At 40.9% G+C, this 25,271-nt stretch overlaps 1 protein-coding gene across 33 annotated transcripts in view; it reads right to left on the bottom strand.

Moving 5' to 3' along the window:
- Positions 1 to 25,271, bottom strand: part of DLG2 (discs large MAGUK scaffold protein 2) — a 2,231,561-nt gene that overhangs the window by 335,134 nt on the left and 1,871,156 nt on the right. For all 33 annotated transcript variants that reach the window (XM_043918879.1, XM_043918871.1, XM_043918860.1 and 30 more), the window contains one exon: positions 6,092 to 6,194. In XM_043918879.1, the coding sequence (XP_043774814.1) occupies positions 6,092 to 6,194 (103 nt within the window). The remainder of the gene's footprint in view (positions 1 to 6,091; positions 6,195 to 25,271) is intronic.

The raw sequence follows: 25,271 nt of genomic DNA on the forward strand, positions 1-25,271 counted from the left end.
AGGTTAAATTGCCTATTACTTTCAAGTTTTCATCATTTGTTTGATCCTACAGAGAAATGCACTATAGTTTCCAATTCTGGTTTAAGCTTGGAGACTTAATTCAGAGTGGTTACTCTGAAGATCAGAGTTTCACTTCATGCTAAAAAGGAATATATACTTCCCTGCACCCCCTGAATTAGCTACATAATTTAAAAGAAGTAAAAAAGATTATTTAAATTAATTTCTATTTTAAAAATAGTAAGTCACTCAAAGAAAATTTATAGTGATGGCTGAATGAATTTTTGGTTCACCAAGCCATCCATTAGGATGGGGTTCAATCTTCCCTGATCCCAACTCAGTGCTTCTTTAGCTCACTTGCAGGAGAGGCCATGATGCAAAAGAATGAAGCCTGAACAGGTTCACTGTGTCACTGGCTGAGGAGTTCTAGCAAGATTTAGGAACTAGGTTGATAATCTGTATTTAGAAGGTAGGGATAGGCAAAATAGAGGTGACACATGAACTTCTTACACCCCCTGAAGCTTGATCTGTTTCTAGTAAAACCACTGAGATATGACCTACCATTGAGTGACACATGTCAGAAATCACACCTTGTGATGTCTCCTTATGTGACTTTGCCCAGTACTCCTGGTAGGAGTCCCACCCAATAGTGTCAAGTGGCAATTTTTGCAGAGTCCCTAGGTATTCTAGAGCAGTGCTTCTCACAGTCTAGTGTATGTACACTAATAACCTATGGATCTCGATAAAGTGCAGATTCTGATTTAGTTAGCTTGGGTTGCAACTCAAGATTGTGCCTTCCTAACAAGCTCTCAGTTTCTATCTAGCTGCTGGTTCACAGATCATAGTCAGTAGACCAAGACTCAAAAATAACTCCTCTCTTCCCCCAGCTTCCTATATGGCTCATTTCATCACTTCTTTTAGTCTCTGCAGTAATACCTTGATCGCAAGAAGACCTTCCCTACCCACCATATATCTCTCTGTCACTATCAGCCTTACTCTTCTTTCTATTTATTTATACTACTTATCACCTTCTGAAAAATTTTATATTTATTTGAAAGGGCAACTTTGGTTCACTGATATATCATTTTCCAAGAATGTTGACTGAGGCATAGTAAGTGTTCAGCAAAAAAAAAAAAAAAAATCTATTAACTGAATGAATATGACCACTCTGCCACAGTCCCATAAACCAGACCACATTTATGAGTGTCCAGGCAATGATCAACTCTGTTCTTTGGGATTTTCCTCTAGGAACTCAGATTATTCTATTAAAGAATAAAAGGTTGAGGAAATCAGGCTACTGGCTACTGAAGTCCCTGCTCACTGGTGGGGACTACCACTGACTTCCTTCTTACTACTTTCAGACTGTTCTGAAGCCCTTGTAATGTCCACAGCAATGCTCTGAGTAGCCAAATTAAAGACAGGAGGATATTGATGGCTTTCATGGGAAGAGCTTGGCAATTAGTTGTCTCTACTTTGTGCTTTATCCAACAATTTATATTGTTCATTTGATTTTCCTAGTGAATATCTGGTGGTTTATTATTTCAACCTCAGTCAGTAACCTCACACTAAATATAGGTGCTATTATATCAGTGAGAAGGCAATAAATGCTATAAAGGTTTGCCCCAATCTGACCCAGGGGAATGCTATATTAGACTCTTTGTGACAAATGTATAATTAGGTTGTAATCAACGCCTCTTTCATTCATCAATGGTGTTAAAGTTGTGTTACCAAGCTCTAAAAAATGTGAGTGCTTTAATTATCTTTTCTTTGTTCTATATTACAGACCAACAGCTGTAGATTTTCTGCAGTACAGGATAAAGAGAGTTTATCCACTAGGGTTGCTAAATGTTTAGTAACAAAAAACCAAAAAGCACCACCTAAAAACAGAATCAACACCAAACGTCCAGTCTAGGGATTCATTTACCATTGCTGCGTTTAATATCAAAAGCGCAGGACATTCATTCAATATGCACTCTGCAAATATTTCTTAAACATCTGTTATAATATTTTCCAACACACTAAAGATATTATACTTTTAAAACAAGTGGAGACACATTTGATACCTCTTTAATAAAGCATAGTCAAATTCATACTGAGCATATTAACATGGGAGATAAAATGAGTGGTAGAAGGTTCCTTGCCCTCCAGAAGCTCCCTTGAGTGGAGAAATTTGCAAGTTCCACAAGGGACATACCAGGTGTCTGAATGTAAGTCTAGGGAACTCAGAGAAAGAGAAAACCAACAAGAGCTCAGAGAAAATCAACACTGATTCAGCAGACTAAAGATGGCTTTGTAATGGAACTGGCATCTGAGTGCCTTCAGGATGAGCAGGAATACTACCGGTCGAAGAGGAGAAGAGGGAATTCCAGGCAGAGAAACCCACAGGAGCAAAGGCCCATAAACATTACAGTTCAGGACCTAGGTCAGGGACATGGAGCAGTCCTGTGAAGCAGGGGAACAGTGAAAAAGGATGATGCTGGGTAGTGGCAGTGGGGGAAGAGGGCATGGAGATCGGCTGGGATTATATTGTGAAAGGCAAGGAGTTGCGTACAGGCATCTTGGGGTGGTATCGTTTAGAATGGTGATTCTGAAAGCAATGAGGAAGACGACAGAGAAGGGTAAGGAAATGTGTGTGTGTGTCTGTGTTGTGTGTAGGGTGGTAGGGGGCATTATGTTTCTTTTTTCCAAGTAATGTTGGAGTAATTTCATTAATTGTATATAGGTAACAAATTTTTATAAGAATTAATTTCTCATATTGCTTAAGTAAAATTTTTTCTGAAGTATCAGATATGTGATCCTTTTAAAAAAAAAGGATGATTATTATTACGGTAATACATGCTAATTTCAAAGCAAGCATGTGATACAAATTGGATAAAAAGAAAGGTGGTAGAAATGAACACAGTGATACCACCGGAAGAAAACATTGTATGTGACTCTTTAAATTTGGCTTTAATTCTACCACCTAGAACTAGATATTGAATAATATTGACGATGATAGAGTAATTCACACAACTGGGACCAAGCTCATTTTAAGCAAAAGTCAGTATAACAACTTTGGCCTTACTCTGTGCAGCGAAAATTGCCAAGGAAGACATTAACTGCTATGTTATGATAATTATAAATTATTTATCATTATTTAAAAAACTGTGCTAAGTACTATGAAATATGCAGTTGAAATGGTTTTATATTTTGCATAACACACTTGTTTAGCACATTTTCTGCTTTGAAGCAAAAATGAAAAAATAAAAGTAGCAAAAATGAAGCCCTTCAATCTTCAAATACTGTCAAGTGAAAACTCAAGTACTGAAGAATGGCAAACTTTTCTTCATTAGTTCAACAACTTTGTAAGAAATACCAGTTATATGTACAATACTGAAAAATTCATCTACAAACAAAATAGAAGTTTTGGTGTCTGCAACATTTTGATCTCACAGTCTTAGGTAGGTATTTTTTCTCCCTGCTCTCTGGAATAGAATCCCCACCCATTTTTTCAAAGTCTGTTTCCATTTCCCCGTTTTCATGAAGTACTCTTGTGCTGGTCTGGTTCCTTCAGGTTTATTCCTTCCATGACATTCCATAATTCTTAGAGATGGTACCATGACCATACAGTTTTAGTTATCTGTCATCAGGAACTGATCTCTATTAAATGTATCTAAGTCTTTTCTCCTGAATAAGTTAAAAAAAATTTCCTTAAAAACAAAGAACTGGGATGGGGGTAAAGGTGGAATTTTCTGAATATCTACTAATATTAAGCAAGGCATCTAGAATTTTCCTGATAAAATGACTTGAATGTAAGTGAAAAACATATTCCCTGAAAGCCTGATTCTTGACTGTATCACAAAGATGTCAATAAAATCAGTCTTAGCACGGATACCTTGCAATACTGATGCAAATAAAGGGGACTTGGTGAGAATTTCCTAATGGAATCCCATGGCATTCTTTTTTTCATCTCATTCTTCTTTTCGATTGTTATTTTAAAGTTAAATTGTTCATTATTTCTTAAATATGTTGTATAATTTAGATGTCCCTAGCTGACCTGAACAACAACCCAATTAGTTTTCCATTTCAAAAAATAGTTAAATTAAGGTTCAGTTACCCATTAAATTTGCAAAGGGAGGAAAAATGATTGCTTATTGTTGCATTACCACATTTCCAACTGATTTAAAACCGTGACAAATTAGAATGCAGTTAGACTATTAAAATAGGCAAGTCATTCGGTGAATTTGATTTGTACTTTGGCATTTTGAAATACTAAGCTTGTTGTTGTTATTTGCAGATTTCTTTAGAAGCACTTTAAAAATCGATTTATGTGATTTATAAGACATGTTTTGAACAGGCACAGTATCCAAAGTGAGTTTATTGCTTAAAGGAAACCAAGCTGTAAGGAAGCTTAGGATGAAGATTTATGCTGATAGAACTAGGACATGCTTATCCTTTACTGTACCTTTTAAAGCTTGGAATCATTCTGTTCAAGGTTATTTGAATGACTGTCTTCACCATCAAGAGTTTCTAATTGGTGTAACTATAGTTTGGACCATCTTATCAGTCTGAAGAATTGAGATGAGAATTTTCAGGGATATTTATGTCTTGTGTCAGATCATACAGTTTGAGACAAAGAAAACAGCTATCAGTAAAATGGAAGAATCTCACAAACAAGTTCTTAATCTATATGAAGTAGAATTTGTTCATCAAATTGCGTTAGCCCAGATCTTTTCATTTTCTGTTTTACAATGGAGCTGTTTTACTTTGGAGTTGTTTATTCCTATTAGAAGACATAGCTACTAAATTTTAAGAAGTAGAAAAACTTCTCAAAACTGCCTAAACTGTCTAACACGTTTCCTTGGTGATACTATCTTCCATCTTCCACCTTTTCCCAGGTGGCTTTCTGGTCATATTTGTGTTAGGCCAATAGAAGAAAGCAATCAATACTTTTTTTGTGGGGGTATAACTTAATTGCAAATTCTAAAGTCAGGCAAAATGAAAGTAACATATCAAAATGCATAATTCAATTTTCTTTATTCTCTTGTAAAACATGTGGTTGGCCACCATTAATGGTAAAATCTGAGATGTCACAGGAAAGACACAAACCTCAGTCTTCCAAACATCAATAGAACAATTGATGCTAAGAAATAATCATTTGAAAAGGCCAAATAAGCCGCTTCATACCCACATGCACAAAGGCTCTTTCTTGAATGCACCTTGTATTTTCATGTTCACCTGTTAAATTCTCCTCTCTGCTAGCCACGTGAACCAAAAACAGTTCAATACGTTTCTTGAGGACAGAACCATATTCCTCTGTTTTTCTGTACAAAGTCTAGTCCACAGTGATATATGTAACTATATTTCATTAACAAAAGAGAAACTTATATATATATATATATATATATATACACTTGCTAATTTGCTAAGAAATCAACTCCACAATAGGTAACATCCCAATTGTCTCACTGAACCTCATTCTGATCATAGAAACAAATGTTGAAACAAATTAAAATAAACAGAGTTTGCTAATCCAATTTAGAATATTTTATCAAGTCTTAGTCGGCTAATTCAACTCAAGATATCTCACCAAGTCTCAGGGTTTATAGTGATGTATTCCAAAACAAGGGAAAGTATGGCAGAAAAGGCAAAAATAAAATAAAATAAAATTCCACATCAAGGACATCCAAAAACCATGTTAGTATTAATAAAAATAAGTCATTGCCACAGGAGAGAAAATAGTCTACTGATCATGGTCTATTTCTATAGCTAAGATCTCTCCCCTTGCTTCCTAAATCTTAATTGTTTTTATAGTATCCATTGCTGACCAAAAGTGTATACCAGGTGACTGTAAATGAAAGAAAGTTGATGCTAGTTGTTATTTGTTTGAATTTGTATTTGCAAACAGGCCTTTATAAACTATTAGATTTTTTTCCTTGGAAGATTAAGAGTAACAAGACCTCATGTTCTTTGGACATGAACCACCAATTTTTCACCATAGATTGTTTTTAAAAAATCTTGTTGGTAGTAACTAGTTAATATCAGTGATCAGAAATGTGGTCACCCATTCACACAGAAACGCATCAGAACGTTGTAAGTTTGAGTTCTCACTGACCTTCGGGTTGATATTGTGCTATAATCGTCACCGTCTGTCCAGCCCCCTTCAGTGCCGCAGCAGCCTGTTCATGCGACGCTCCACGAAGGTCAATGCCGTTCACCTGAAAGAGAGGAAGCCAGAGAATTCTGGAATTTCATGAGGCACGTCATTCTGATGTGTGCTCAGTTGCTCAGTCGTGTCTGACTCTTCGCGACCCCGTGGACAGTAGTCCGCCAGGCTTCTCTGTCCACGGTATTTTCCAGGACAGATTACTAGAGCAGGTTGTCATCTCCTTCTCCAGAAGATCTTCCCAACCCAGATAGACAGAGAGAAAAAATTTCCCCAAACAGAGAGGCCGTTTAACATGATGCTACCTGCCTCAAAACTCTTCATGTCCTACCCAGGCACTGGAGTGCTAACTTATCAAATTTCATGCTCTTGATAACTTTAGTTAGCAGAGATGTGAAATTCTACCCAGGGTGTTTGTGCCATGGTCTGAGTGGGTTGAAAGTTCTGTCTACCCAAGTCCATTAAGATTTTAGTGTGTGCATTTAATATGCTTCTATGAGTTTTGTAGATTTCTGGGGTAGACAGGAGCCTTCAAAATTAGAAGGAAAATGGGATAATAAAGAAAGATACATGTAATATATGTAGACAAGTATGTGTTGACAGAATAATATATTCATATGAGATTCTGGGGGAGACTGTGTGGAATGGGGCTGGCTGCCTGCCAAATCCCCCCTTTTGGTTATATGCCTCATCCTGTCATCCTGAGCCTGGATAGACAGCCCTGATCCTTGTTCCAAAATAAACTCGACTGCCCCATTTCTTACGTACGATCCCAGAATGAATTGTGACAAAATGAAATAGAGAATTCTGGGAGTTTATGTTGCTCTTACTAACTCCCATTTTAGGACCCATGCCAAAAGAGAAACAGAGCATCTGAAAAATAAGCATAAAACTCTGCTGAGAGGGGAAAAAAAATCACTCAAGTCAAATTTAATGAGAGGCAGAAGCTAAAATTTTTCTCGAATCAATTCAGTCTAAGCCAACACAATATAATTACTAAGTGCTTTCCAACATCAGGGCTCTGTGACTGGCCCATAGGGGGACGGAGGATGGGGAACAAAGGTGAACAAGACAAGCCCCTAAGAAGCTTTACTTCTTCAACTGAACACACAGTAATCCAGTTTTCTAACCTACCCAGCTGATATTAAAATTCTGCTTCCTTTAACTTATAGGTTAAGATGGCTAGGAACCATGAAGAAGAGTAAAAGAACTGCTCAGCCCATCTACACATAAAATAGAGAATGTTTTCACTTCTCATCGGTCTTCTTTGACAATGAAGGGGTCATGACTTGGGGGTGGCCACTGTGTTTCCCTATCAGGGCTGGAACATCTGTAATCTTTAATCCCACATGCTGTTCTCATAATAACTTTGTTAAGTTTCCTTACTCACTTTTATAAATTGCCTGGTCTTCTATTCTGGTGAAAGCATTGATTGGCTTTCTGTGCTTACTGAGAGCATCAATGACGCGGTTACCCTGGAAAGTGTATTGAGTGAGACTGGGCCTGGCTGGACCATTCCCCTCTAGCTGATGGACAGTCATTATCACCCCTCTGAGCCTCAATTCTCACCTGCTTCAGGGGGAAGGGACTGTGAGGCTCAAGCCTCTCTGAACCATAAAATTCCAGATTTAATCCTTATATAATGACATTCATTTCAGAGGCTGTCCAAACATTGATGAGTCAGAAGTATAACTCAGAGAGCCGGAAGAGACAAAAAAAGTAATCTGATCTCGGCTCCTACCTACAGGAAGCTGAAGGTACAAGCTTCAAGGGCCAAATGATCTCTTTTGTCAAACAATTAGGGTTGACTTTTTATTAAAAAATAATATATGGTCATGGTAATGAATTCTTATGTTTTAGAAAGGTATAAAAAGAAAAGTGAAAAGTCCCCTCACTGTTTTCACTCCTAGAGGTAACAACTGTTGGCAGCTTCTTGTGTATGCTTTTTAGAAATTTGCTATATGCATGTGCAAGCATGTGGCTTTATCTCTATTTGGTTTTGTCTATGTTTTAATACATTATTGACTTTCTGTTTAAATGGACAGGATCATATCATATATATGTATAATTCTATAACTTGTTTTTGTTTAGTTTTTCATTTAACAATGTATCTTGGACCTCACCCATATCAGTTCATATTGTCTTACCTTTAAGTGGGAGCCTGTATGCCATGGTGTGGATGTACCAGTAATTTTTTAGTAGGATCCCTACTGGTGTGGCTAAGACTGTGTCTAGCTTTTTGCTACTGCAAACACTTAGGAAGGTGTTTCTGAAGGATAAATGCCTGGAAATACACTTTCTAAGCTAAAAGGTGTATACATTATTTGTTTCTTTTAGTTTGCTCTTGCATACTTAAAAAATATGTGTTTACTAAACCAACAGAAACTAATAATGAAGAAAACACAAACAGGCCATAATCTCATTGCCCAGATAATGTATTGAAATAAAATATATAATTAATATACAGTTAGCCCTTCATATCTGTGGTTTGTGCACTGGCAAATTCAACTCACCTCAGATTGAAAATATTTTTAAAAATTTCCAGAAAGTTCCAAAGAGCAAAACTTGAATTTGGTACATACCTGGCAACTATTTACATTGTATTAGGTTTCATAAATAATCTAGAGATAATTTAAAGTATATGGGAGGATATGAATGGATTATATGCAATTACTGCTGCTACTGCTACTGCTAAGTCACTTCAGTTGTGTCTGACTCTGTGCGACCCCATCCCTGGGATTCTCCGGGCAAGAACACTGAAGTGGGTTGCCATTTCCTTTTCCAATGCATAAAAGTGAAAAGTGAAAGTGAAGTCACTCAGTCATGTCTGACTCTTTGCGACCCCATGGACTGCAGCCTACCAGGCTCCTCCATCCATGGGCTTTTCCAGGCAAGAGTACTGGAGTGGGGTGCCATTGCCTTCTCCGATATGCAATTACTATGCCATTTTAAATAAAGGACTTGATCGTTTGTGGATTTTGGTATCTGTGAGGTTTGGGGATGAGGACTGTCCCTGGAACAACTGAGGGACAATTGTATGTTCATAATGCACATACATGAAAATTAAAGCAATATAAAAATTTTATTTTTAAAAATAAAATTAAAAAAATTTATTTTTTATACAACGCTTCCCCTACCTCTTATTATCCTTGCCAAAGGTACCACATTGATGGCTTCTTGTATCCACTACCAATTATTTCTGTTATGAATATAAGCAGGTTCATACAATTATAAATAATTTTACACAAAAGATAGTATTTTATATATTGCTTTATACTTGATTTTCTTCCATTTACTAACATATCTTGGAGATATGTTGAAGTTATATATTTTTTATATTGAAGTATAGTTGACTTACAGTATTATATTAGTTTCAGGGGTACTGCCTAGTGATCCAATATTTTCATAAATTATACTCCACTTAAAGTTATTATAAAATTATGACTATATTTCTCTGTGCGATACAATTTATCTTCCTTGCTTATCTATTTTATGCATAGTAGTTTGCATCTCTTAATCCCCAGGGTATTTTTCATTTGTATATTCTTATACATTATCTCATGCTTCTTAATAGCTGTGGAAGGTTCTATTAGTCAGTGTAAAACAATTTATTTTACCAGGGCACAGTTGTTGGGTGCTTAGGTTGCTTTAATATTTTGCTATCATAAACAGAAGGATAAAGGGTCTTAGGATTACATTCTGATAGCTATTGCCAAGTTGTCTCCAAAAATGTATACTCCCACAAAAAATATATGATTGGCTACTTCCTCACAGTTTCGTAAAAATTGCTCATACCCCAACATTTGACCTTGGTTATTCTGATAGGTAAACAATTATATTTTAAAATTTTATATTTCTTCACTTATGAGGTTAAACATCTTTCCATATGTTTGTTGGTTATTTAAATTTCTTTTTGTATAAAATGCTCATTTATGTTGCCTTTTTTTCATTGTTTGGATAGCTTACACTTTAAAAAATTTATCTGCATATTAAGAATGTTAAAAAAAAGAATATTAGTTCTTCATCTCAGATAACTATTGCAAAAATTTTTACTAGTTTTATATTTGTATTATTATTGTATTTTAAATATTTAAACTTTTCCCTTGTCTTCTATTTCTTGCTATAAGTTTAAAATGTGTTACATAGTCACATTTTTTTTTCCTTTTTAGCTTTTGATCTTTGTAATATATCTTCCCTTCTCTGATACATATTAAACAAATTATCCATGTTTTCTTCTAGTAAAACCTTGGTTTAATTTTTAGCTATTTAATCTTTGATCTACCGGAATATATTTTAGTATTTGATGTGAGAACCAGGCAAACACACCTTTTTTTGGGACCTTTCCTTTACAGCATCAGACTTCTACATCTTCCAGTATTCTAACCATCCTGTGAAATTTTCTCAGTTAGTACACTAAGGAGGCATGAAAAAATGGGAAGGAAAAAGGGATTTGGAGTCAGAACTAGGTTTGAATCCTGAGTCCACCATTTGTAGGTAAGTAACTTGGGAAAGTCATTTAACTTCTTTCAACCTCAGCCTCCTTACCTGCAAAATGGATATAATATCTACCTACCTATCAGGACTGTTACATGTAGTAAATGAGACAATAATTGTCAAGCCCCTAACACAGAACCTAGCACAAACTGGCATTCAGGAAGTAGTATCTATTATGCTGTGAGTTTTTCTTCAAAGAACTGTAATTATAGGTGAGGAAATAAAATCTAATGGAAACTAATGAATACAATGTATGGGTTCCTTCATGGTTTTCCTTTCTTTTTCTTCTTTTTAAAAAACACAGAATTTCAGGGGCTTCCCTAGTGGCTCAGTGGTAAAGAATCCTCCTGCTGATGCAGGAGACACGGGTTTGATCCCTGGTCTGGAAAGATCTCACATGCCACAGAGCAACTAAGCCCATTTGCCACAACCATTGAGCCTGTGCCCTAGAACCTGGGAACCACAGCTATTGAGCCCATGTGCAGCGACTACTGAAGCCCGTGTGCCCTAGAGCCCACGCTCCAGAAGAGAAGCCAAACAGTGGGAAGCCTGCACACCGCACCTGCAGAGTAGTCCCTGCTTGCCACAACTAGAGAAAAGCCTGCAACAGCCCAGACCTCGCACAGCCAAAACCAAAACAAAACAAACAAACCACGTAGTAGATGCAGTCCTCAGGTTTGGGGAAAAGATACTAATTAAAGGAACACAGCATTTCAGCACTGGAAGAGGTGCTCATCCACCTGGCGCTTACACATTAGAGCCGGTCTCCAAAGGGGAGTGAACCGGTCCCAAGTCCTGTCAGAGTTAGCGCAGGGTGAGCCCCAGTCCAGAGTTTCCCTTGCCTAGCCCAGACTTCTTTCCACCATAGCAGATGTAACTTAGCATGTGTGTATGCTTCTTTTCCACTGGGCGAGTAATAATAAAATTCTGTTTGATGATTATGTTCATCCTGGATGTAATTCTCATTTGTAAAGCATTTGATGCTGCTGTTCATTTCAGTTCAGTCGCTCAGTCATGTCCAGCTCTTTGCGACCCCATGGACTGCAGCACGCCAGGCCTCCTTGTCCATCACCAACTCCTGGAGTTTACTCAAACTCATGTCCATTGAGTCAATGATGCCATCCAACCATCTCCTCTGTCGTCCCCTTCTCCTCCTGCCTTCAATCTTTCCCAGCGCCAGGGTCTTTTCCAATGAGTCAGTTCTTCGCATCAGGTGACCAAAGTATTGGAGTTTCAGCTTCTGCATCAGTCCTTTCAATGAATATTCAGGACTGATTTCCTTTAAGATGGATTGATTTCCTTTAGGCAGTCCAAGGGACTCTCAAGAGTCTTCTCCAACACCACAGTTGAAAAGCATCAATTCTTCGGCGCTCAGCTTTCTTTATAGTCCAACTCTCATACCCATACATGACTACTGGAAAAACCATAGCTTTGACTGGATGGACCTTTGTTGGCAAAGTAGTGTCTCTGCTTTTTAATATGCTATCTAGGTTGGTCATAGCTTTTCTTCCAAGGAGTAAGTGTCTTTTAATTTCATGACTGCAGTCACCATCTGCAATGATTTTGGAGCTGAAAAAAATAAAGTCTCTCACTGTTTTCACTGTTTCCACATCTATTTGCCAAGAAATGATGGAACCAGATGCCATGATCTTTGTTTTCTGAATGTTGAGCTTTAAGCCAACTTTTTCACTCTCTCTTTCACTTTCATCAAGAGGCTCTTTAGTTCTTCTTTGCTTTCTGCTATAAGGGTGGGGTCATCTGCATATCTGAGGTTACTGATATTACTCCCAACAGTCCTGATTCCAGCTTGTGCTTCATCCATCCCAGCGTTTCTCATGATGTACTCTGCATATAAGTTAAATAAGCAGGGGGACAATATACAGCCTTGAGTACTCCTTTCCCAATTTGAAACCAGCCTGTTGTTCCATGTCCAGTTCTAACTGTTGCTTCTTGACCTGCATACAGATTTCTCAAGAGGCAAGTCAGGTGGTCTGGTATTCCCATCTCTTGAAGAATTTTCCACAGTTTGTTGTGATCCACACAGTCAAAGGCTCTGGCATAGTCAATAAAGCAGAAGTAGATGTTTTTCTGGAACTCTCTTGCTTTTTCGATGATCCAACGGATGTTGGCAATTTGATCTCTGGTTCCTCTGCCTCTTCTAAATCCAGCTTGAACAACTGGAAGTTCACGGTTCACATACTGTTGAAGCCTGGCTTGGAGAATTTTGAGCATTACTTTGTTAGCGTGTGAGATGAGTGCAATTGTGCAGTAGTTTGAGCATTCTTTGGGATTACCTTTCTTTGGGATTAGAATGAAAACTGACCTTTTCCAGTCCTGTGTTCCACTGCCGAATTTTCCAAATTTGCTGGCATATTGAGTGAAGCACTTTCACAGCATCATCTTTTAGGATTTGAAATAGCTCAACTGGAATTCTATCACCTCCACTAGCTTTGTTCATAGTGATGCTTCCTAAGGCCCGCTTGACTTCACATTCCAGGATGTCTGGCTCTAGATGAGTGATCATACCATACCATGATCTACCATCATGATCATACCATCATGACCATTATCTAGGTCATGAAGACCTTTTTTGTATAGTTCTTTTGTATTCTTGCCACGTCTTATTATCTTCTGCTTTTTTTAGGTCCATACGATTTCTGTCCTTTATTGTGCCCATCTTTGCATGAAATATTCCCTTGGTATCTCTAATTTTCTTGAAGAGATCTCTAGTCTCTGTTACCCTGCTGCTGTTATCCTTAGCAATACCACATTGCCTGTGTCCCTGTGGATTGCTAAAACCTCCAGGTTTTAGCAAACATGCTTCCTCCCATCATCAGGCTTTTCAAGGTCACTTTGATTCTTATTTCTATTTCTGAGGTTTGACTTTTCATTAGTAATCTTTGCTCAAATAACATTTTCAGAGGCATTCAAAAACAGTTTACATTATTGGTATGACATTTTAAAATACCAAGTGTGACACAGTCTCACATATTTATTATTTCTATTTTCCTACTCCAGTTTTAATTTTCTCTTCTTAAAGCATGGACTGGGAAATTGGATGCCATTCATTTTTATAGAGATAATCATTGATAACAGCATCAAGCAAGCTCATATATATATGAGATATTTATATATTATCTTGTTTAATTATCAGGAGGCTGGGATTATTTTTCCAGCTTTACAAATAAGAAAACAGAGCTCAAAGAGAAGCACTAACTTATTCAAAGTTAAATAGTTGAAAGAGGTTAAGGGTTTAAAACAGCCTAACTAAAACTCTTGAACTCTTAACTACCAATTCCTACTGTTTTCCTTTAATAACCTGTCCATTTCTGGGGATCTATGCCTACAAGATTCCAGTTCTGAAACTTGACGTTCAAGCTTCCCGAGACAGAAGCACATAACTGGGGGTGGCTGGTTGACTCTACAGTAGCCCCAACAACCTGATTTTGACATTGTTGTTCAGTCCCTAAGTCTTGTCTGACTCTTTGCTGCCCCATGGACTGCAGCATGCTAGGCTTCCATGTCCTTCACTATCTCCTGGAGTTTACTCAAATTAATGTCCACAAGTTGGTGATGCCATCCAACCATCTCATCCTCTGTTGCCCCTTCTGCTCTCAATCTTTCCCACATCAAGTTCTTTTCCAATGAACTTTTCATTGCATCAGGTGGCCAAAGTATGGAAGCTTCAACATCAGTCCTTCCAACTGGAAGGTGAATTCTGATGCTGAAGGTGCTCAGCCTTCTTTACGGTCCAACTCTCACATTCATACATGGCTACTGGAAAAACCATAGCTTTGACTCTATGGAGCTTCAGCTTCAGCATCAGTCCTTCCAATGAATATTCAGGGCTGATTTCCTTTAGGATTGACTGGTTTGATTTCCGTACAGTCCAAGGGACTCTCAAGAGTCTTCTCCAGCATCACAATTCGAAAGCATAAGTTTTTCAGTGCTCAGCCTTCTTTACTGTCCAACTTTCACATCCGTACATGATTACTGGAAAAACCATAGTTTTGACTATATGGACCTTTGTCAGCAAAGTGATGTCTGCTTTTTAATATGCTGTCTAGGTATGGTCCAACTTATAATGATCAGACCATATAGGACAGAAGCAAAATACGTAGGCTAGAAAATTCCATCCATTGCCATCTCCTTATCCATACAACTGTCATTAAATCATAGAAAAAAATAAATTCTATTTGTTATGATATCTTTTTCACAACTGTGTTGGTGATGGATAGAAATTTAGCACTTGTAGTCGATTCAAACTGTTGTTAAGGTTTTTTTGTTTGTTTGTCTTTTCAGATGATAATGTGAAGGCAAATGGTGGACCATATTCATAGTCAAACTTTTTCTGTTTTTAAAAGATGAGCACTACTTGCATTTCATCCACGAAGACCATTGGCCTGGGGCTCCATGGAGTCCCTGAATAAATGATTCAAGGCTCTCCTGAGATATTTATTTCTTAGTGTTATACAAAGGATGATATCAGCATAAGAATTTTTTAAATGGGAAGAGCTTTCGCGACCCTCATGAACCCCTGAAGTATGACGTGTAGCTTTAAGCTGATTCAACCACATTGTTCTCCCACCACGTTGACCTTTTTCATTTCTCTGATTCAGGCATTTCTGCACCCCTGCTCATGCTTTTTTTTCCTACTGAGAACAAAATTTTTTAATCTCTTCCTGACTCAGAAGACTTCTCCGAGTCCTTAAAGATTCAGTCTGTAGAGCTTCTGATCTCTCCATCAAATCTGAAGAAGAGTCTTGCTGGGTATTCTTGGTTGTAGGTTTTCCCTTTTCATCAAATACATTTAAATACATCATGCCACTCCCTCTGGCTAGCAGAGTTTCTGCTGAAAAATCAACTGATAGCCCTATGTGAACTCCTTTGTAAGTTATTCATTGCTTCCCTTGTTGCTTTTGGGCTTCCCAGGTGGTACAGTGGTAAAGAATCTGCCTGCCAATGCAGGAGATGTGGATTCAATTCCTGGGGTGGGAACATCCCCTGGAGTGAAAGTGAAAGTGAAGTCGCTCAGTTGTGTCCGACTCTTTGCAACCCCATGGACGGTAGCCTGCACCAGGCTCCTCCGTCCATGGGATTTTCTAGGCAAGAGTACTGAGGTGGGTTGCCATTTCCACTCCAGTATTCTTGCCTGGGAAATCCCATGGAGTAGAGGAGCTTGGTGGGCTACAGTCCATGGGGTTGCAAAGAGTCAGATATGCACACACTCTGGCAGGCAGAGTTAGTTCTTGGAGTCTGGCTGCAGGGCCCAGGGATCTCCACACTCATTTAGGATCATTGGTGGGGAGGATGGCCATTTCCTGACACAGTTGGGTATTGGCCCAGCGTGTCCAGAAGGTTGCATTGGCCTGCTAATGGGCAGGGCAGAGCCCAGCTGGACCCAGGGTAGGATCTGGCTTGCACTGTGGGATGGTATTTTCTTGCTGTCTGCTGCCCGGCTGGTCTACAGGTTTGTGCAGGCTTCCTGGGCAGGAGGGGCTGCTGCCTGCTTACAGGTTGTTGGGGCTTCCTTGGTCGCTCAAGTGGTAAAGAAGCAGCCTGCAATGCAGGAGACTCAGGTTTGATCCCTGCAATGCAGAAGATGCAGAAGACTCAGGTTCAGTCCCTGGGCTGGGAAGGTTCCCTGGAGGAGGAAATGGCAACCCAGTCCAGTATTCTTGCCTGAAAAGTCCCATGGACAAAGGAGCCTGGTGGGCTACAGTCCATGGGATTACAAAGAGTCAGACACAATTTAGCAATTGAGCTCCAGGCACAGGCACTGCTGATGGGTGGGGCCTGTCCTTGCTCAGATAAGTTGTTTGGCCTGAGGCGCCCCAGCATGGACACCTGGAGGCTGTTGGGCGGGCGGGATCTTGGCACTAATGAGCTGGAGGAGGGTCCCACCTGGTCCCACCTCCTCCGCAGTGATGCCTGGGAGGACGCGCTCCCGGGTTTGGCTGTCCGAGCCCCTGGCCCCAAGGAGAGCCAGGCAACCACCCTCTGCTTCTCAGAGAGACTCTCCAAGGCCAGCAGGTAGGTCTGACCCAGGCTCCTATCAAATGGCTGTTTTTCCCTGGTTGGTTTGCAGGAGATTTTATGTATGCCCTTTGAGGATGAAGTCTCTATTTCCCCAGTCCTGTGGGGCTCCTGCAGTTAAGCCCCGTTGGCCTTCAAAGCCAAATGCTGTGGGAGGAGGCGAGGGTGGGATGATTTGAAAGAATGGCATTGAAACATGTATATTACCATATGTGAAACAGATCGCCAGTCCAGGTTCGATGCATGAAACAGGGTGCTCAGGGCTGGTGCACTGGGATGACCCTGAGGGATGGGATGGGGAGGGAGGCGGGAGGGGGGTTCAGGATGGGGGACATGTGTACATCCGTGGCTGATTCATGTCAATGTATGGCAAAAGCCACTACAATATTGTAAAGTAATTAGCCTCCAATTAAAATTAATTAATTAAAAAAAACCCCAAATGCTCTGAGGGCCTGCTCTCCCTGCCCAGCCCCCCATCCCCCCCATGCAGGAGATTCTGCTGTGTGGGGCTCAGGGCTCTCACTCCTGTGGGAGAACAACAACATGACTTTTCTCCAGTTTGTGGGTCACCCATGCTGGGGGCGGGGGTGGGTGGGATTTGACTGTATCATGAGTCCCCCACTCCTGCCCCTAGGGTTGTGGTTTCGTCATATCTTTAGTTGTAGAAAATCTGTTCTCGTAGGTTCCAGTCTTTTTCACTGATGTTGTTCTGCAAACAGTTGTGGTTTTGTGTGCTCCTGAGAAGAGGGGAGCTCGGGGATTTTTCTTCCCTGCCACCTCCCTCCTCTAAGAGATGCGCCTGATGGACTTGAGGAATGTGCTTACTTGTGAGCTCCTAAAGGTAGGAGCTTGTTATGTTAGAACTTCAGTCTCTAGCATGTTGTTGTTGTTTAGTCGCTAAGCCATGTCCTACTCTTTGCGACCCCATGGACTGCAGCATGCTGGGCCTCCCTGTCCCTCACTGTCTCCCGGAGTTTGTGGGTGTGTAATAACTGCAGAGCGGAGTGACTGAATAAGCAAGTGAGTGAATACCGCATTCTCACTATGTTATCTTAGGCAAATAATCAGCCAAGTTGATTTGACACTGGCATCACCTGATGAACTCAGGAAACTCCATTTGGGGTCAGCTCTAGTGAGCAAAAAAAAAAAAGTTCTTTGTGTTGAATCTAAATAAACTTCCTGGTATGTTCTGCTTTCTGGTTTTCATTCTACCCTCTCAAAAAAAAAACCTGAGACGTGAAAGTCGCTTGGTCGCGTCTGACTCTCTGTGACCCCGTGGACCATACAGTCCATGGGATTCTCCAGGCCAGAAAACTGGAGTGGGTAGCCTCTGCCCTCTGAGGGCTCACCGAATATTTCGCCTTTTCTGTGATTGCCTCTTTTCCATGGTCCTCTTTCTCACATTTGAAGGTGGTTTTTCCTTTTCCATGATAAATGACCGCATTCCCCTCTACTTGCCTCCCTAGCATTCTCACCAAGTGGCCATTTGTTTCTGCTTGCATACCCCCAGTGACAGGGAGCTCTCTTTTTCTAGTCTGTGCCACTTTGAGATGGCTCTTATGAGTATTATTTCTAGCATCTTATTGCTGTTTAATGCCTCATCCGAGACTCAGCCGAGTGCAGGTGAGGTCAATTATGGCAAAATGGAAGCTTTTACTCTATCACTTTAATGCGCATCTGGTGTAGTAGCGATCTCTGGGTTTCTCAGGTGGTACTAACGGTAGAGACTCCGCCTGCCAATTCAGGAGATGCAAGGGACGTGAGTTTGATCCCTCAGTGGGGAGATCCCCTGTGTACTAGCTACAGCTAAACACAGTGCTGATAAAACATCCATTTCTTTAAAATGTCCACTTTTGTCTTTACCTTTTCCCACCTAAGAGAAGGGGTGAACTAGAATAACACATAGCCATCATCAAGCAGTCTCCCACTTGGCGGAGGACAGTGATAGGTAAAGACACAATTAAGCACCGAGTGGTTAAGTGCTATGATAGGATAAAGTCAGAACGCTCTGGGACCCAGAGGAGGGGCCCTGACTGAGTTGTGAGGAGGCGTATAAAGGTTTTCTGGAGGAAGTGACATCAAGAAATGAGATCTGAATGAGTTATCCGGGTGAAGATGGGTTGGGGTGTCCACGGAGGACTGTGGAGAGAAGCGTGGGCAGAGGAGTAGCAAGAGTGTTCCGGACAGAGAGGGAGACACATAGAAGGTCTGGAGGTGAGAGGGGCTGGCGCATTTGAAGCAAAGAAAGTAGTTGTTACTAAAGGGAAGAGAGGAGAGGCGGGATAAATGAAGGTGATGCTGTTCAGTTGCTAAGTTGTTCTGACTCTTTTGAGACCCCATGGACTGTAGCCCACCAGGCTCTTCTGTCCATGGGATTTCCCAGGCAAGAATACAGGAGTGGGTTGCCATTTCCTTCTCCAGGGGATCTTCCCTGCCCAGAGATCTAACCCAGGTCTCCTGCATTGCAGGCGGATTCTTACCCTCTGAGCCACCAGGGAAGCCCAAGTGAGGGTGATGATGATGATAATGAGGAAGATGATGGTAGTGGCCGGTGGTCCAGTGGTTAGGGCTCTGTGTTTCCCCTGCAGGGGGCCACGGATTTGATTCCTGGTTGAGGAGCTAAGATACTGCATGCAGTGCGGTGAGGCAAAAAAAAAAAAGATGGTAGTGGTGATAAGTCATACATATATACTTGCTCTGTGGCAGGCACTGTTCTAAGCATTTCCTATATATCAATTTCTTTAACCCTTATAAGAGCTCTATGAATTAAGAACACATAAGAAAGTGAAGTGTTAGTCACTCAGTCATGTCCAACTCTTTGCTACCCCATGTACTGTAGCCCGCTGGGTTCCTCCATTCATGGAGTTCTCCAGACAAGAATACTGGAGGGGGTTGCCATTCATTCCCTTCTCTCGGGGATCTTCGTAACCTGCTGCAGGCAGATTCTTTACTATCTGAGCCCCCAGGGAAGCCTAAGAACACATAAGTGCCTATTTAATAGAGCAGGCATCAGTGACCCCCCAGAGGAACTGGGTTGCACAGCAGGAGGTGAGTGGAGGGGTGAGGCTGCAGCTCTCCAACCCTCATGTTACCCTCCAACCTTCTGTGGAAAAACTGCCTTCCGGGAAGCCTGTCTCCTGTGCCAAAAATGTTGGGAACCACTGTAATAGAACACGCTGGGGCAAAGGCAGATTCAACACTTGTCCAAGGTTTGACTGCTACTGAATGGCAAAGCCAGGAATTAAACCCAGGCAATCCGGTTTAAGGGTCAGCATTCCTAACTACCATACATTAAGTGAATTTAGTTTATCTTGACTGAAAGGGGGAGCCATTCCTCAGCTTAGAATTGAGGCATGTTATTTCACCATCACTCCTGTCTCCCCGGAGTGTTTACAGCTAGAGAGAATACAGACAATATTCCAGAAGCATGTGCATTGCCTGCCCCACTAAGGGTCTCCAGGTTGAACTGATCCCTTTGCAGATGCCTCTCAGAAGGCATCACTGCTCATGGCTGCTGAAGTGTCCCATCCCAGCTCCTGTTGGCCACCTGCTCTGAAAGCAGTCCTGGGTTTAGATTTGGGAAGGCCACGATTCCAATCTTGGTCCAGTGATTTACCATTTCTATGACCTTGGGTAAATTACTTAACTCCTTTGAGCTTCAGTTCCCTCATATGCAACTAAGATGCATGCGTGCACATGCTAAATTGCCTCAGTCGTGTCCAATTCTTCTCAACCCTGTGGACTGTAGCCCTCCAGGCTCCTCTGCCCATAGGATTCTCCAGGCAAGAATACTGGAGTGAGTTGCCATGCCTTCCTCCAGGGGATCTTCCTGACCCAGGGATCGAACCTGCATCTGTTACGTCTCCTGCATCGGCAGGCAGATTCTTTACCACTAGCACCACCGGGGGAGCCCCATGCAATTAAGATAGTAATCCTTATTTTGCTGGGTTGTGGTAAGGATGATTAAGATTATGCAAATAACATACTCAACAGAACACCTGGAACATTGGGTTGGTGAATATCCATTATCTATTAAACACGGACTTCTCAATGACTTCTATCAGCAATAATAAAACCAAAGAATAGATTTTGGTATAAGATTGTCTTGGAATAAGAGTAGCTAAGAACTACACATTTAACTTAAGTGTTAATTGTGGGAAAAAAATACAAAGGAATGACCCAGTGGGAAAGTGCTAGATAATTGGCACCGGATTTCAATTAAAGTTAATCAGGTGCAGAACACTGGGGGCTGTTTGAAGCAAATTATTTCACAGTTGGGGGTCTGGGTGGTATGTGGCAGGGGGCAGCAGGAAAGAAACTGGGGCAGAATCCAAGTGATTTCTACTTTATGTAGTGAGAAGAGGGATAGTAAAATGAGCAGATATAGTACCAGTGAATCAAATCAATGTAGAAGGCACCATCTTTTCTCAAGATGGGGGGGGGGGGGATATTTTAATTTCCTGAAATGATGTGGTATAGTGAGATGGAAATTTGGGTTCTGTTGCTTACTGTGCCCCTAACTTAACGCAGGTCAGCTAACGAGCCACTGAAGAAAACAGAAGGTGCCAACCCCCCAATTTCTAGGGTCCCCTGTGGCTCAAAATTCAGTGATTTCCATGGATTAAAAATAACATCTCAAAGTATTTTACAGTTAGTAAATTGTCTTCCCACCTCACTTTTTTTTTTTAACTGAACAAGGTGAGATATAAACAAACAAATGTAATAAAAGCATTTACGTGTATTAAGTGATCCTTATCACATACTTGTGAAGGAAGCAAGGAAACTTGCTAAATATCCCATTTACTCTTGAAGAGTGAGCAGGCTGGGGTGGTTGGCATAGAGCATGAGAGAGAGAAGTGGGAAATCGCACCTGCAGAAGTGAACCTGGATGTCCTTTGAGTTTAAGAAATTTTGTCAACAAGCAGCCAGGGGAGAGTTTTACAAAGGCATTTAACACAATTTGATTTGTGTTTGGGAAGATCAACTATGACAACAGTGAAAAGTTGGAGTTGGAGGACTAAGTTATCAAAAATAAGATAACCAGATGGGAGATGATTGCAGCGTTACACATGGTAGATGATGAAGGCCTGAGTTAGAAAAATGAGAATGGAATTGAGGGTGGGAAATGAGTGTAGACTTGCGAGAGGATATAGGGGGAGGTTCTGTATGGCTCTTCTCAAATACTCATAGGAAGTAAAGTTTAAATAGTGTTTATAGTGCTGAGTAGATGAGAAATGGAAAATGAGAAAGCTGGTTATAGGGGGTGATGATATCATTAATCAAAATGGGAACACAGGGTGGAAAGTGTGTCTGGATGAGAGGATCTGTGTGTTAGTAGTTCAGTCGTGTCTGACTCTCTTTGATTCCAAGGACTGTAGCCCACCAGGCTCCTCTGTCTATAGGATTCTTCAGGCAAGAATACTGGAGTGGGTTACCATTCCCTTCTCCAGGGGATCTTCCTGACCCAGGGATTGAATGTGGGTCTCCTGCACTGTAGGAAGATTCTTTACCATCTGAGCCACTAGGGAAGACCCCTGGACAGGAGGATAGTGCATTTTGTTTTAGACATGTTGAATTTGCTGTGTCTATTGGACATCTACAATTTTACAGGGAGTTGGGAAATAGCCATCTGAAGCTCAGAGAAATAATTAATATTATCATTTTGTTCTTGATATTCCTAAGGTCAGTACCCTGATCTGACTAGACCTGCCTGTTGTACAATAGGTGAGTAATAAGTGTACTCACCTATTGCGATAGGATAGATTAGTTAATGGGCTTCCCAGGTGGCGCTAGTGATAAAGAACCTGCCTGCCAACGCAGGAGATGTGGGTTTGATCTCTGGGGAAGGTCCCCTGGAGGAGGGCATGGCAACCCACTCCAGTCTTCTTGCCTGGAGAATCCCATGGACAGAGAAGCCTGGTGAGCTACTGTCCACAGATAGTTAATACATGTAAAATACTTACAGGAGTGCCTGATATATAGTAAGGATATATAATTATTGACTATTACTGACCTCCTCCCCTGATACTCAGCGAGTAAGAGGGTAACCTGGACTAGTGTAAAATTATCTCAAAGACTTAGGCCAAGGATAAGTGCTAAGATTATAGGCATTGAAAGAGGAAGCCTGGTACTCTGGAAAGCACTGTCCTAGGAATTAGAAGACCTGAGTGTTTGTCTCATCCTACTGTTAGCTTATTTCACTTTGGGAAGTCTCTTTATCTCGCTGGGAATCAGTTTCTTCACCTAGAAAGAGAACCTCCTAATAAATATCTGATTTTCCTTCTAGTGACTAATAAATATATTCTATGCTTAATATGTATTTTGTTGACAGCTTGAGAAAAACAGTTCACTCAGCATTAAAATTCTCAAACACCCTCCAGCTCATCCCAGAGTGAACAAACTATAAATTGTATTTGAAGTGGAAATTTCTAATTAAGTTCCCTTCTCCTCCTGGAGGCTGTTGCACTTGGTTGCGAGTGATAACATTTCTGACAGCTGCTGCATAAACGCTCAAGACCAGATTCCTCCTGGAGAAGAGGCAAAATGAAAAATTGATACTGGATATTTACATGCCTTAGCAATTAAAATTAACATCCTTTTAAAATTTGATTTGCTGATGCAAGTAGGCACACATTAAAAAAAAAAAAAACCTTTAAAAATGTTTTGGTTTACCAGGGCATTTGTACAGGACTGATTATTTTGGAGTCTTTAATTGAAAATGATAAGGTATAATTTGGCCATCCAAACCCAACTGACTCTAGGGCAAAACACAATAAGTTTTAGGATTCATATGCTTGGAGTAACAAAGTGACTACCTTTATAAGAATATGTAAGCAAAAATGTATCTCTAGCTCTGATTTTCCCTTAAGTCTCAGTTCAGTTCAGTTCAGTCACTCAGTTGTGTCTGACTCTTTGCGACCCCATGAATTGCAGAACGCCAGGCCTCCCTGTCCATCACAAACCCCCGGAGTTTACTCAAACTCATGCCCATCGAGTCGGTGATGCCATCCAGCCATCTCATCCTCTGTTGTCCCCTTCTCCTCCTGGCCCCAATCCCTCCCAGCATCAGGGTCTTTTCCAATGAGTCAACTCTTTGCATGAGGTGGCCAAAGTACTGGTGTGTAAGCTTCAGCATCAGTCCTTCCAGTGAACACCCAGGACTGACCTTTAGGATGGACTGGCTGGATCTCCTTGCAGTCCAAGGGACTCTCAAAAGTCTTCTCCAACACCACAGTTCAAAAGCATCAATTCTTCTGTGCTCAGCTTTCCTAACAGTCCAACTCTCACATCCATACATGACCACTGGAAAAACCATAACCTTGACCAGACGGACCTTTGTTGGCAAAGTAATGTCTCTGCTTTTTAATATGCTGTCTAGGTTGGTCATAACAGACTAGACTTACATAAATTTATTTGCTTACTTGACACCTCCAATTGAATGTCCAAGATTTTTCAAAGGCACCCTGTTCAAAATCAAACTCTTAATTTTTACCCCAAAACCTGTTTCTGGGGAGTTTTTCAACTTTCAGTAAATAATAATACCACCATCCATCACTCAAACCACTCAACCAGGAACCTACACGCCAACCAACGTTAATTCTCTCTCCCTCCCACCTCTCCCATATGGTCATCAGCATGTCTGTTTTTTGCGTTAAGCAGCATTTTAATTCCCTCCGCTTTTACCCAGCTCCACCCCTGGCCCATTTGGCCAAGCTGCCATTTCCCCTGAGCATCTGCAGTTGCCTCCAGACTAAACTTTGCTCTCACTCTGTCTCTCCCACTCTTCTCGATCCATTTTCAACCTAACAGCCAGAATGATCTTTTAAAAATGTATTTCTGATCATGCCTCTTCTCAGCTATTTTTTTCCCCCATTGGTTTCTTGTTGCGTGTGTGTGCTAAGTCGTTTCAGTCATGACCCATTCTTTGCGACCCTATGGACTGTACACAGCCCACCAGGCTCCTCTGTCCCTGGAATTCTCCAGGCAAGAAGACTGGAGTGGGTTGCCATACCCTCCTCCAGGGGATCTTCCTGACCCAGGGGTTGAACCCAGGTCTCTTATGTCTCCTGCATTGGCAGACGGGTTCTTTACCACTAGTGCCACCTGGGAAGCCCGGTTTCTTGTTGTACTTTGAATAAAATCCAAACCCAACCATGACCTCCACTCATCCTTCTGATTCCATCTCATTCCACTCTGCCTCCTTCTCTATTCTACAGGCACAAGGACCTTCATTCTGTTTCACCTAAATGCAAGTTCCCTCCAGCCTTGGGACCCCCATATCAGCTGTCTTGCTGACTGCAGTCCTCTTTCTCAGCTCTTCTCCCATCTGACCCCTCATTTTCACAATTCTCAGCTTAAAGCCCAGTTCCACACAGAGCTCTTTGCTAACTACTCCCAAATAAGTAGGCTTCCAGCCTATCTTTAACATCCTGTTTTAATTTCTTACAGTACTTAGGCCCACCTGATATTTTGCTTCTTGTTATCTCACATGCTCCAAGAAAAGTTTCCTGTGAGTAGGGACGTTGTCTCTTTTACATCCCTATCTCTAATACCTGGAGCACTATATAGATACCTAATGATGTTTCTTGAATTAAAAGAA

Source organism: Cervus elaphus, chromosome 2 (assembly GCF_910594005.1).
Source record: "Cervus elaphus chromosome 2, mCerEla1.1, whole genome shotgun sequence".
NCBI classification, from domain to species: Eukaryota; Metazoa; Chordata; class Mammalia; order Artiodactyla; family Cervidae; genus Cervus; species Cervus elaphus.